Genomic DNA, 15,288 nt, shown 5'->3' on the forward strand with positions numbered 1-15,288 from the left:
ACACAGTCATTATTCTTTCGCCTTGTACAATTGATTAAAAATAACTAAATCGTCTATCAGTGTCTCTAAAACAATAAATAGTGATAGCAGTCAGGCGGAGTGAAGCCGCATACGGTGTGTGTGCTCCAGGCAGAGTCAAGGCAGTTTGTAGTCATTAAAGTTCAAAAGAAAAGGATGGATTTGAGTGAATTTAACTGCATATTTGCTGTAATATATTACATTAATGCAATATTTGATGAACTGCCGCTCTTTGTCGATTACATACTTTTAATGGATGAAAATAAAATAGACATTTTTTTTTTTTACGGAGGATTACATGTAAACTATGTGAGGTGCATTCAAAAAGTTTACGTTTGGCTTGCAGCAATTTGTGATTTGATTTCAATGGGCCTTTAATGACTGTCGTGTCAGCAGGCAGAGCCCAGCCTTCCTTTTAAAAACCTGTTAGCGCCCTAATGGCCACACACACACACACACACGCACACACACACACACACACACACACACACACACACACACACACACACACACACACACACACACACAATTAGTGTGCACAAACACACTAAAATCCCATAAAGCAGCAGTAGGCACAGAAATCTGCAGGGTGTGTACTATCTATCCGACACCTGATCCACTCACAAAGTGCAAACAACAGTAAAATCAAAAAGGTGTCATTCATGCAGGATGTGTAGAAATTGACACCGTGCTGATTGAGGAAGAGGAGTGTAAAAGTAATGTATCTTAGAACAAGACTAGTGATATTATTGTTTGACTCTATTTTAAGTGGAAAAGAAGTGGAGGGAGGCTCCCCAGCACTGCCTCACCACAATGATATCGATCTGACTGACTCTGACTTCTCTTTTTTTGTATCTCCATCATTCAACCAAGTCAGTGCAATAACACACAAACACACAAACACACACACATTAACACAATAAATGATCCCCTTTCTTGCTACGTTAGCAAGTGCGTCGTCATCAGTTATCCTCTCTTGACCTGCAGCTTTAACTACGGCCAGCTGTTCTGTGGTTTGCAGGATTTTTTTTCCACCCTTGTTGGGCGAATGTTTTAGTTTTTAGCTACAATTAAAGACAAAGTGTTGAGGGTTATTTGTGTGCAAATGAGTTTTCAAAGTTGGAATTTTCCCCCAAAATATATAGGAATTTCTGAGAATGAATGTGAATAAAATGGTAAAGTTGCATTTATACTGCGTAACGATACTGCAGCATGCACTATTATAGTTTTTTCCATTTGCTTACACACAATTTTACTAAATGTGTCTTTTTTCAAAAGATATACAGACTTTTCCACACACCACATTCAATTTTCTTCATTCCTAGATTATTTGCAAAATGACACTCTTTGGTCAAAATATATGCCCATTCCTCAAAATAAAGCAATCATTTGTAAAAAAATAAAGCAGTTTTATTGTCATCTCACTCACACAGACTTCAAATGATAAAACACTATTGGAATGAGTTACCCACAACAGTGATAAATAAAAAAAACATTTATAAAAAAAAACTATTTTACTATAAGAAATCACATGTTTGGGGAATTTTGCCAGACCTTTTAAGCATATGTGATGAATGATTACTGTAACTTGACAAAATATATTGGGCCCTGCGATAAGGTGGTGACTAGTCCAGGGTGTACCCCGCCTTCCGCCCGATTGTAGCTGAAATAGGCACCAGCGACCCCAAAGAGAATAAGCGGTAGAAATGGATGGATGTGTCAGGCTTGTAACTGACAGTTTGTTTGTGTTTTAGTTTTTCCTCTGTGTGTGTTTAGTATTTCCTGTTTTTAGTTCCTGTCAGCGCTCTTATTTTGTTAGTTTCCTGTCTTTCTCCCTGAGCGCTATTTCACCTCAGCTGCGGCTGATTAGCACCTGGCCACACCTGGTGTCAATCAGCCCACTCCTATTTGTACCTGCTTTTTTCCTCCAGTCAGTGCTGGATTATTGTCATGTCGATGTGATGTCGCTCTTTTGTTTCTACCTGTCTTGTTTTGTCAATGCAGCATTGCGGTAAGCTTTATTTGATTGCGGTTTTTAGCTTACTGCCTTTTGTTCCCTGCTTCCAAGTTTGTTTTCATATTTCATGTACGACTTCTGTTTCCTGCTCGAGTCCTGCTATCTTCCACGGTAGGCCTTTTTGTTTTTGCTAGCTTCCATGCTAAACTCTGTTTATTTTCTGGTTCCCATGCTAGCTCTTTTTGTTTGTTAACCGCCCACGTGCACGCTTTTTGTTTTTACCCTTTGTTTTTGTCTTAGTGTTTTAAATTAAATCATGTTTTCCTGCAAAATGCCTCCCTCCTTCTCTGAATCTTGGGGTTAGTCACAAGCAAACTCTGACAGGATGGATGGACAAAATATGGTGGCAAATCTATAGCAATCGTCATTGTTTACTCTGAAGTGAGCCTTTACATAAAGTAAAAATATCCTGTAATCTTTTCAAGAACTGCTCAACAATGATGCTTCAAAATCTAAATATTTATTTTTGCCAGTCAGGTAAAGTAACATATTACAGTACTGCAATGACATGGAGTACAATTTAAAATCTGAGCCACATAAAAAGGTTTGGAAAAAAATCTGGAAATAAATAAAAATGATGGCACAGAGTAAATGCTACATTTGCAGATTTAATCAACAACAACTCTATGAAAGAACATACTCAAAAGCCTCAGTTACTGTTTCTAATCATCACCTGCCCGCCTAGCTGGATCAGACCATAGTACCTCATCCACATCACATGTGCAAGATGGGAAGGTGTGTTTAAAGCATTGTGTGTAGTATTTTGCAAAAACTGTGAAGCAGAGTCTACGCCTAATATCAGACAAATCTGCACAGTGGTTTTGTTTCTGTGAAGACTTTAACTGTGTGAAAATTCTAAATTTAGCGTGTAAGCAATTGGAAAAAACTGTAAAACGTTTAAACCGGTGGTCAGCAACCTGCGGCTCTATAGCGCCGCCCTAGTGGCTTCCTGGAGCTCTTTCAGAGATGATTAAAAATGTAAAAAATGAAAAAAATATATATTTTTTGTTTTAATATATTTTCTGTCGGAGAACAAACATTCCTAATTGTTAGAAATCCCACTATTTATACTAAACATGCTTCACTGATGAGAGTATTTGGCGAGTGCTGTTTTGTCCTACTGATTTTGGCAGTGCTTGAACCCACCATAGTTTGTACAACTTTTTCCAACGCTGCCCCAGAGAGTCGTGTTTCATGCCACTTCTTTTTTGTCTCATTTTGTCCACCAAATGTTTATGCTGTTGAATGCACAAAGGTAAAATATAGCTACAAATGTACTAAATAGCATGTTAGCATCGATTAGCTGGCAGTCATGCCCTGACCAAATATGTCTGATTAGCACATAAGTCAATAACATCAACTAAACTCACCTTTGTGATTTCGTTGACTTTATCGTTGGAAATGCATCTGCTTTGAGTGTCGCAGGATATCCACACATCTCTGTCGTAGCATCGCTATCGTCGGTAAAATGTGCAGAACAAACGAGGGACTTTCGCAACTTTTGACACTGGTGCAACTTAAATCCGTCGATTGGTATGTGTTTGTTTGGCATTAAATGTGGGTGGAGGGAAAGGCTGGATGCAAATATAGGCATAACGATGCAATATGTACATACAGCTAGCCTAAATAGCATGTTAGCATCGATAAGCATGCCGTGTTAATCGATGCACACTCCACGTAAGTCAACTTGAATCCGTCCCTGATCGCTTTGTTACACCCTCCGACAACACACCGACGAGGCATGATGTCTCCAAGGTACGGAAAACAGTCGAAAAAACGGAAAATAACAGAGCTGATTTGACTTGTGTGTGTAATGTGTTTGAGAAAATGGCGGATTGCTTCCAATTGTAACGTCACGGGTGAAAAATCATCGCTCCGACAGCGAACTATTGAAAGGCGTTTAAATTGCCAAATTCACCCTTTTAGAGTTCGGAAATCGGTTAAAAGAACATATGGTCTTTTTTCTGCAACATCAAGGTATATATTGATGCTTACATAGGTCTGGTGATAATGTTCCCCTATATAGCATTGTGTTCTGCATTACAAACTCAAACGTATTTGGTGCCGTACCGTGCTGACGTAAAAGCTAGCTTATCTCTTTCCGTAGTTAGCTTTTATGGCTAATGGGATGGTAATGGGATACCACGCTAGAAAATGAGTTTATCAGTGTTCGCTATTACAATAACAATGTCGCTACAGTTTGTTTTTTTATGCAGGTTGCGGAACATAAAGTATTGTTGACGGTTTTTGAATGCATTTTTAAAGTGATTTTGTGGTAGAATTGATTGCTCCCATTAGCTGCATTGCTAGCCACCAAGAACGAGCCGATTTGTACATGTTAGAAAGCGAAAGTGAAAGTGTTTCCTTGTCTCTTATAGAGATTGTGAACGATAGGCAAAATTAAAAAGAAAAAAAAGTGCAGTTCCCACTTTAAGAAACGACCCCCATACACAAATGCAATTGTATTTCCAATATGTCATCCAGGATGGTTTTTAAACATCTCACTTAATTGCATATCATTTATTTGCAAAAAACTTGGTAAAAGATTTATGTGAAGTTCTTTCAGGATGTATTTTGGAATGAAATTTGCTTGTAAGCACACCAGTATCAGGACTCCTCTTCCTCCTATCCAGGAGATCGCAAAAAGCCGCTGCCTGACCAGGGCTCAGAAAATCTGCAAAGACTCCTCCCACCCTCACCAAGGACTGTTTTCACTGCTAGACTCTAGAACGAGGTTCCGCAGCCTCAGTAGCAGAACCTCCAGGTTCTGTAACAGCTTCTTCCCTCAGGCCGTAAGACTCTTGAACGCATCATAATTAAATTATCCCCTCAACTCCCCCCAAAATGGATTCACTCGCTGGAATAAAAAAGACGATATAACATACATCCATAAACATGGACGCATGTGAAAATGTGCAATGTATTTATCTGTACAGTAATCTATTTATTTATATCTGCACCTTATTGCTTTTTTTAATTTTTATCCTGCACTACCAAGAGCTAATGCCACAAAATGTCGTTCTTATTTGTACTGTAAAGTTCAAATTTGATAGACAATAAAAAGGAAGTCTAAGTCTAAGTTGGAGTCTCTTCCCTTATTTTTGTACTGACGTATGCATTGATCTGATCCCTTACCCATTAGCGGTTAAAGTAAAATAGCTTGTACGGTCCTAATAAATAGTGTCAATAATTGTGGTAAAATAAATTGTGTTCATGATCAATGCGATAATCTTTTGTGATTAATCAGGTGAGTTAACTTGGTAATTTTGACATCCCTAAAACAATCATTTGCATTCATGTTGGCTTATGAATAAACTGGTATGTTTCCATAAATGATCAATAACTTGTCAATACAACTGACCCAAACTAAATATTGTATTATCATAATTCATTTCCATGAATTTGCATTGTATGTTTAAACCTGTTTGCCAGTGAATGTTTTTAATATGATGGACCACACGGGCAATTTCCTAGGCTTCCTCTAGGGTGCCCCGCAATGATGAGGGGTAAAAAAAGAATCATGTCGATTTGCTCAACTTTCAGTTCTCATTTGCTCTTAAAGTCAGGATGTGTGGGCGCCATTTACAAGCAGAATGTATCCATATCTACAGTGTAGTCCAATATAATTCATATTCAATGGGTTTATAATAAAATTAATATATAGTCACATTTGGGGGTAAGAAATTGGTACCAGTCGAAGAAAATGAGCAAACTACATTAATACCATCCCGTAATTTGATTTTGATATCATTGTTTTCATCTTAATAGATTGAAAATTAACACCAATGAGTTGACTGTTGAACATTGTCACATAATTTATTCTGAAAATATAAATAACCGCAAATAAAGATAGAGCAGTATTAACCGCAACATGTAAGTGAAAAATAAAACAACAACATTATAATGTGTACATTTTCAGAATGTGCTTGTTCTATTTTTAAACAAGTAAAACAATCTGAATGTCGCGATCCGTTACTCGGATCTTCACATATTATTGTTTATTGTTCCGTTTTTGTTTCATTCTCCGTCTGACCCTCTTACTTCCTGTTTAGTCAGTCACCATGATTGCTCATTGATTCCACCTGCTAATCACGGTCCCTGCACACCTGTCACTTTTGATTACTTCCCTATTTAAGCTCGTCCCTTTTCATTATTCTTTCTGGGTTCGTAGTTTGTTCTCACATAACGGTACGTCTGTTTTGCGCCTTTGCTTACATGCAATTCGTTATTACTCTCGCGAGCTCTCATGCTATGCATTTTATTTCCTTCTTAGCTCTCATGCTAAATGTTTTATTTTTCCTTTTTGTGTGCCTACGTGCCAGTTGAGTTTGCAATTTTGTATATTCTACCTTTCATGCTAGCGTCTTTTGTTTACCTTTTCTTAGCTCCAGTGTTTTTGTTCAGAGCTCCCCTTTTGTTTAATAAATCCTTAAATCTTACCTTTGTCAATCAATCAATCAATGTTTATTTATATAGCCCTAAATCACAAATGTCTCAAAGGACTGTACAAACCACTACGACTACGACATCCTCGGAAGAACCCACATAAGGGCGAGGAAAACTCACACCCAGTGGGCAAGGAGAATTCACATCCAGTGGGACGCCAGTGACAATGATGACTTTGAGAACCTTGGAGAGGATCTGAAATGTGGGCAACCCCCCCCCTTCTAGGGGACCGAACGCAATGGATGTCGAGCGGGTCTAACATGATACTGTGAAAGTTCAATCCATAGTGGCTCCAACCCAGCCGCGAGAGTTCAGTTCAAAGCGGATCCAAGACAGCAGCGAGAGTCCCGTCCACAGGAAACCATCCCAAGCGGAGTCGGATCCGCAGCGTAGAGATGTCCCAAACCGATACACAGGCGAGTGGTCCATCCTGGGTCCCGACAAGCGGTCCATCCTGGGTCCCGACTGTGGACAGCCAGTACTTCATCCATGGTCATCGGACCGGACCCCCTCCACAAGGGAGGGGGGGACAGAGGAGAAAAAGAAAAGAAGCGGCAGATCAACTGGTCTAAAAAGGAGGTCTATTTAAAGGCTAGAGTATACAAATGAGTTTTAAGATGGGACTTAAATGCTTCTACTGAGGTAGCATCTCAAACTGTTACCGGGAGGGCATTCCAGAGTACTGGAGCCCGAACGGAAAACACTCTATGGTCCGCAGACTTTTTTTGGGCTTTAGGAATCACTAATAAGCCGGAGTCTTTTGAACGCAGATTTCTTGCCGAGACATATGGTACAATACAATCGGCAAGATGGGATGGAGCTAGACCGTGTAGTATTTTATACGGAAGTAGTAAAACCTTAAAGTCACATCTTAAGTGCACAGGAGGCCAGTGCAGGTGAGCCAGTATAGGCGTAATATGATCAAACTTTCTTGTTTTTGTCCAAAGTCTAGCAGCCGCATTTTTTACCAACTGTAATCTTTTAATGCTAGACATGGGGAGACCCGAAAATAATACGTTACAGTTGTGTTCATCGTTTCGACGCATCCACGAAGGGATCAAACCCGGCAGCACCATGCCACACAGGCGTAATACTGAAGTTCTCTTTATTTCTAAGTTATCGTGCCGTGATTTTACCAATCCGGACCACTTAGAAGTAAATTTTTCTCCATGTGGCGCCCAATCTGAAATGAGTTTGACACCCCTCTCCTGGACCTCTTTCTCATAGGTGACAGGAATATCAATATTTCTAAAAAGTAAAACCAAAGAAAATTATAAAGATGTTTTTATTATACCGCTCAACAGAAGTTTGTATTGTCATTTGACACTTTTCCAACCAAAATATACATTTAATACATGTGCGCTTACCTTATTTGTGCATGCATGTGGGCTATCCCTTTTTCAAATACACAATGTAAACACGAACCTGTCTTTTTACCTAAAGTTCCTGTGTCCAAGGTTAGGATGAGGAGAAGGAGCTGGATGGCAGAGTATAGGGAGGAATGAAAGGGGTGGGGCAGGATTAAAAGTGTGAGGCTGACCAAAGTTATGAAATGACCGAGGAGACGCAGGGAGGAGGCGGTAAGCAACTGCATGCAGAGAAAGCAGGAGGAAGACCAGGAGAGTGAGCCGAGAGGAAAGTAGGAATAGCCAGAGGTTTAAACTGCTTGGTGGTGAACCTCGGGGTGCAAAGGGGGGGCGGAGTCATGCAAGTATTTGCCGGGGAGGTCGTCTTCTCCCTCATTTTGTCAGGATATCCCTCCACTCCACGGATGTGTCGCTATTAAAGTGCCTTCACTTTCTCTTCCATTTGTGGACCTGGATTTGGACGGAGTCACCTTTAATTGAACTCTACCAAAAGATGCATTGATGATTTTGGGATTATTGAATCACGAAGCAGAGCAGAGAGAGGATGTTTGAAATGTTTTTTGGCTTATTTTGAGCATCACAAGTATATGGCTGATTACTGCTTGGTCACCATTGTGAAATTTATTTTGACAAACTACTTTAAAAATGTGACTTGCAAGCTGTGCTCTGGTCTGTTTGCCTTTTCTGCATACAACGGGGTGATTTATTGATGATTTGCAACAGTGTTTTTGCAGTTTATAGGCATGAATGGTAAAGCAGATATTAGTTCAGTTTTGTCATGAAAATGGTTATAAAGAGTGGTTCCAACAGTGCACTTCTTCAGCTGAACCAAACATGTGAATCAGTGTTATGCGATGACGTGAGGACTTTTAATGGCTGTTAGCTTTACGAGGAGAAATTTGCAGGAAAGTGACTTTTAACGTCTTTTTTAATGCACTCTGATAAATGGCCCCCGTCTACCCTCCTGGATCCGGACAGGGATGTTGTCCATATATGTCGGCTTCCACGTTTTTTCCACTTCAGCATCAGTGTTGACATTACAAGCCGCTTATTGGTGTCTTGGATACAAACACATGCAGTATTCAACCTGTCAGGCTGCTGAGCAGGGGTGAGAACACTTGCTCACAAAGGGCTGCCCGGCCCACCGTGACCCGGGTCGGCCCGGTCTTTCATTCTTAAGGCTTGGCCGTCCTCCCCTGCCCCTCGGCAGCCATGGGGATTCAAGGCATGGAGCTGTTTGCCATTGGGGTGGTCATCATTCTTTTCATGGCAGTTCTCAAGCAGTTTGGCATCCTGGAGCCCATGTCTTCTTTTGAAGGTAACACCATGACATATAAACATCAGTGTTGTTAGAAATTGCAAAGTTGACCTACAAAGTTTTGAGGGGAGGAAAACAGAAGAGTCCACTGGCACAAAGCTTGGGGTAGACCAGTAAAGGGAATGACAGGGGACATTCTCTTATTGCAAGCTCTTACTTTTTACTATGTTTCCATAAAAGTGCATTTATGATCAATTAAATGTAAATGTTACATTAACAACATGAATTGCTTGCCTTTTGGTTCCATTTTTTTTTTGATAGGATACAGTGGGGCAAAAAAGTATTTAGTCAGCCACGGATTGTGCAAGTTCTCCCACTTAAAATGATGACAGAGGTCTGTAATTTTCATCATAGGTACACTTCAACTGTGAGAGACAGAATGTGAACAAAAAATCCAAGAATTCACATTGTAGGAATTTTAAAGAATTTATTTGTAAATTATGATGGAAAATAAGTATTTTGGTCACTTCAAACAAGGAAGATCTCTGGCTCTCACAGACCTGTAACTTCTTCTTTAAGAAGCTCTTCTGTCCTCCACTCGTTACCTGTATTAATGGCACTTGTTTGAACTCGTTATCTGTATAAAAGACACCTGTCCACAGCCTCAAACAGTCAGACTCCAAACTCCACTATGGCCAAGACCAAAGAGCTGTCGAAGGACACCAGGAAAATAATTGTAGACCTGCACCAGACTGGGAAGAGTGAATCTACAATAGGCAAGCAGCTTGGTGTGAAAGAATCAACTGTGGGAGCAATTATCAGAAAATGGAAGACATACAAGACCACTGATAATCTCCCTCGATTTGGGGCTCCACGCAAGATCTCATCCTGTGGGGTCAAAATGATCATGAGAACGTTGAGCAAAAATCCCAGAACCACATGGGGAGATCTGGTGAATGACCTGCAGAGAGGTGGGACCAAAGTAACAAAGGTTACCATCAGTAACACACTACGCCGACAGGGAATCAATTCCTGCAGTGCCAGACGTGCCCCCATGCTTAAGCCAGTGCATGTTCTGGCCCGTTTGAATTTTACCAGAGAGCACATGGGAGAATGTCATGTGGTCTGATGAAACCAAAATATAACTTTTTGGTATAAACTCAACTTGCCGTATTTGGAGGAAGAACAATACTGAGTTCCATCCCAAGAACACCATAACTACTGTGAAGCATGGGGGCGGAAACATCATGCTTTGGGGCTGTTTTTCTGCTAAGGGGACAGGACGATTGATCCGTGTTAAGGAAAGAATGAATGAGACCATGTATCGTGAGATTTTGAGCCAAAAGCTCCTTCCATTAGTGAGAGCTTTGAATGGTTGACCATATACTTATTTTCCACCATAATTTACAAAACAATTATTCAAAATTCCTATGAATTTGATGAAAATTACAGACCTCTGTCATCATTTTAAGTGGGAGAACATGCACAATCGGTGGCTGACTAAATACTTATTTGCCTCACTGTAGGTCTTTGTCATTGCACAAGTACAACAAAGCTTTGTTTTTAGCATAATTGTTATCATTATATTTGCTCCAGCAGCAAAATGTCAATTGCTGGTTGGTCGTTACACAATTGGTTAGCAGGGGGTGGTTGGCTTGATGAATGGACTGAATAGGTACAGTAGGGGAACCATGAATGAATGTATTTATATTTATGAATTAATTTATTTATTCCAGCAGACAGACATATATGGCAACACTTCATCACTCTTTGTAATTTGACAGACATGCAAAGAATGCTTATCCATGTCCCGCCCCTAATTTACAATCCACTTATATGTTGGTTATATAGTCCGAGTTTCAGCAGCCGATTTGATGGATACATGAAAATTTCAGTACAAATATAACCTATGATAATGGATGATAATGACAAGTCAGTATACATACAATATGGATATAATAGCATTGAGCGACCATGAGATTAGCTCCATCTTGCCTGGGTATCTTTCATCTTCTGAAGCCTTGTCTGATGTGTTTTGTCCCTTATTCCACAGCAAGTTATTTTTGCACCTGTGTCCCACAGTTGAGATAGTCCAAACAACTTGTCATATTTTTGATAGTTTCCCACCAACACACCATAGGGACAGTTGTTACACGGATAGTTGGGAAAGGGTGAATTTGTCCATGTATACAAAGGGACCCATACCGAAAAGAATGTATGGATGGTATGCTAGACACCGAACTCTATTTAATAATACAACTCTAACATTTGACAACCAATTAATTAAACAAGGCGACACGGTAAAGAATCTGGGTATTATCTTCGACCCAACTCTCTCCTTTGAGGCACACATTAAAAGCGTTACTAAAACGGCCTTCTTTCATCTCCGTAATATCGCTAAAATTCGCTCCATTCTGTCCACTAAAGACGCTGAGATCATTATCCATGCGTTTGTTACGTCTCGCCTCGACTACTGTAACGTATTATTTTCGGGTCTCCCCATGTCCAGCATTAAAAGATTACAGTTGGTACAAAATGCGGCTGCTAGACTTTTGACAAGAACAAGAAAGTTTGATCACATTACGCCTGTACTGGCTCACCTGCACTGGCTTCCTGTGCACTTAAGATGTGACTTTAAGGTTTTACTACTTACGTATAAAATACTACACGGTCTAGCTCCATCCTATCTTGCCGATTGTATTGTACCATATGTCCCGGCAAGAAATCTGCGTTCAAAGGACTCCGGCTTATTAGTGATTCCCAAAGCCCAAAAAAAGTCTGCGGGCTATAGAGCGTTTTCCGTTCGGGCTCCAGTACTCTGGAATGCCCTCCCGGTAACAGTTCGAGATGCCACCTCAGTAGAAGCATTTAAGTCTCACCTTAAAACTCATTTGTATACTCTAGCCTTTAAATAGACCTCCTTTTTAGACCAGTTGATATGCCGTTTCTTTTCTTTTTCTTCTGTCCCACTCTCCCTTGTGGAGGGGGGTCCGGTCCGATCCGGTGGCCATGTACTGCTTGCCTGTGTATCGGCTGGGGACATCTCTGCGCTGCTGATCCGCCTCCGCTTGGGATGGTTTCCTGCTGGCTCCGCTGTGAACGGGACTCTCGCTGCTGTGTTGGATCCGCTTTGGACTGGACTCTCGCGACTGTGTTGGATCCATTGTGGATTGAACTTTCACAGTATCATGTTAGACCCGCTCGACATCCATTGCTTTCCTCCTCTCCAAGGTTCTCATAGTCATCATTGTCACCGACGTCCCACTGGGTCATTATTGTCACCGATGTCCCACTGGGTGTGAGTTTTCCTTGCCCTTATGTGGGCCTACCGAGGATGTCGTGGTGGTTTGTGCAGCCCTTTGAGACACTAGTGATTTAGGGCTATATAAGTAAACATTGATTGATTGATTGATTGAAGTAGCGGTCACTAGGTAAGCAAGGTTGTGTTGTGGGTTAGTGGGGATAAGGATGGACCTGTGGAGATGGATATGTGAATGGATTTTAGGTACCATAGGTAGATGGGTAGGTGGTCCGACACATTGTTGGCTCAATACATACTAGATTAGATAGATTGCTATGCAAGGCAAGGAAAGGTCTATGTCAGTGGGTTTGCAATTGGGTTGATTAATGAACCTAATGGGCATAAGTGGAGCCAGGTGTAGGGAAGGCTTGTTGCATGATGGCACCAATAGACGGATGGATGGTCAACTGATAGATGGAGTCATAATGGGTTAGATGAATGGAAGGATAGATGGAAGGTATATTTATAGTTGGGTAGTGCACAGTAGTCAATGGGCTTGTAAATGAGTTGATAGATAAACCTGATAGATATGAGGGCATGTAGGCAGGATGCGTTGGTTTCATGAATGGGCCGAAGGATGGATGGTAGCCAAGTTGATGGGGGATTGTGTCAATGGATCGGATATACCAAATAAGGGTTAAAACATATATGGATTTACTGTATGGAGGGATCCACATAGTGCTCATGAATTGATGGGTATTGATGAATCGTAATTAGCCATGTTGGTGGCTGGAGGTTGAGGGCTGGGTTGGATTGGGAGCAGGTGGTCTAAAGCAGTGTTGAATGTATTGGTAGGATGGATGGTAGAATGATGGTCGGTGAAATTGTCATTGAGTTCACTAATGGACTTATGGGATACAAAGGTGGCCAAATGGGGAGAGTGGATGGTTGGTTGCATGATGTTCCCAGTAGATGGAAGGATGGCACCTTAGTGGGTAAGTAATTGGTAAAATGGACCGATCATAATTAGTATGGAGGGAGGGATGCATGCTCGTTATGGCCAGATATGTTGAATAGGTGGGGGAGTAGATGAATAGGTATTATAGCCAGGTCGGTTGGTGGAGCTTCAAGACTTAGTAAATATGGATCAGTGATATATAAGTGGGTGGATTGTTGATGAAGGGATGCATCGTAGGTTCAGGAGTCATACCATAGTAAGGAAAGTTAGTTACACTGTGGGTTAATGAACAGATAGATGGGTATGGATGAATGGTAGGAAGTAGGGGGGTACAACTGAGGGTTGGATAGATGTGAAGTGAATTATATTTATATAGCGCTTTTTCTCTAGTGACTCAAAGCGCTTTACATAGTGAAACCCAATATCTAAGTTACATTCAAACCAGTGTGGGTGGCACTGGGAGCAAGTGGGTAAAGTGTCTTGCCCAAGGACACAACGGCAATGACTAGGATGGCGGAAGCGGGAATCGAACCTGCAACCCTCAAGTTGCTGGCACAGCCGCTCTACCAACCGAGCTAGATGGTATCTAATACCATAGCTAGGTAAGGAAATGTAGGTCAGTAGGTTTGCGATTGAGTTGATAATTGGACTTAACAGATATGAAAGAAGTTTGGTGGGTTTGTTTAATTATTGAGTGTGTGTATAAATGTTCTGATGGAACCATATATGGATGAAGAAGAATATCTTTGTTGTCAAATGTACAACGCACGTACAGTGAAATGTTGTCTCCGCATTTGACCCATCCTCTCTAAAGAGGTTAAGCAGTGTTGCAACTGGATGGACATACAATTGATTTATGTATTTTGTAACCATAGCGAGGCCCATTGTTGGGCCGCAAGCACCCCCTAGAGGGCCATCAAAAAATATCCATTTCCCAGCTGTGGTCCGTATGGGCCGCAGAGGTACTCGGTTGTGATGCACTTTTCCACCACTTGTGGCAGTAATGGAAATATCAAACAAACAAGTCTGGAGATAAAAAGTCATTTTTATTATTCATTATTAATTTTGTGTATTATTTTGGCACTACATCATTGTACATTGATTTATTTTTCGTCACTTGTTTATAAATCTGTTCTTCTGCGCTATGATTGGTTATTTTTGCAATTAGCCTGACTTAGGCTTAATGTGTATGTGTTTAATTAATAATCTTGGTTGTAAACTGTAATAAATCGGTTAGATATGATTATTGAATATGATTAACATTTTTCTTATCGCATGGTTAAATACTGTGGGTCTTATCTACATGGAGCCCAAATAACACACGCTAAATAATGCGTGGAAAACTATGAAATTGCGCATACTATTAGCGGAAATTTTGCAGGTTATTTACTAAATATCTACTAAGCGTAACTGATAACAAGCGCCATTTCCTGCACATTCATGGCATTACATTCCAACCTCCGGGGCTTTTCTATGTTGTTGAACATGCAGCCGACAACTATAATATGCACCACCTTGCGATATACACAACAGGTCTCATTTTTACCACGCCGATGGTGCACTCAGGGCCAAAACGAAGGCAATAATTGAGATGGTGTGCTAAATTGGTCAGGATGCAATAAATTAAATTTTTCAAAAAGTTTATTTTCTTATGGAGTGAAATGGTCATGTAGGATTCATCTATTAAAAAAAAAACTCCATTCAACACATTTAAATTAGTTTTGATGTCTGCTGGGTCCAATGAATTCCTGAAGTCATCAAGGAGCTATAAAATGATGAAATAGCATTGCTAGAAAATCTAAATCCGTCTAATAATTGTATTTCTAACTGTCCTATGTTGACAAGTAAACAGACAGAGAATGATCTTCATCGTCTGTCTTCACACCACAATTGCCTTTTTCCTCAAAGCCATTGGTAGGTAAGTGTGGCAGTTTGCACAAACCTTCCAAAAGTGCATATTTTAGTACAAGCAAACACTTAGTA

At 40.5% G+C, this 15,288-nt stretch overlaps 1 protein-coding gene across 3 annotated transcripts in view; it reads left to right on the top strand.

The window, feature by feature from the left end:
• The window catches only part of kcnip3b (Kv channel interacting protein 3b, calsenilin), a 122,574-nt gene that overhangs the window by 75,198 nt on the left and 32,088 nt on the right, over positions 1-15,288 (top strand). The window contains exon 1 of one of the 3 annotated variants that reach the window (XM_061898686.1): positions 8,249-9,166. The exons of the other annotated variants lie outside the window; for them this stretch is intronic. Coding sequence (XP_061754670.1) covers positions 9,061-9,166 — 106 coding nt within the window. The 5' untranslated portion in view covers positions 8,249-9,060. Of the gene's footprint in view, positions 1-8,248; positions 9,167-15,288 lie in introns of those variants that run through there. 3 annotated transcript variants of the gene reach the window in all.

This window comes from Nerophis ophidion, linkage group LG01 (genome assembly GCF_033978795.1).
Source record: "Nerophis ophidion isolate RoL-2023_Sa linkage group LG01, RoL_Noph_v1.0, whole genome shotgun sequence".
In the NCBI taxonomy this organism is placed as follows: domain Eukaryota; kingdom Metazoa; phylum Chordata; class Actinopteri; order Syngnathiformes; family Syngnathidae; genus Nerophis; species Nerophis ophidion.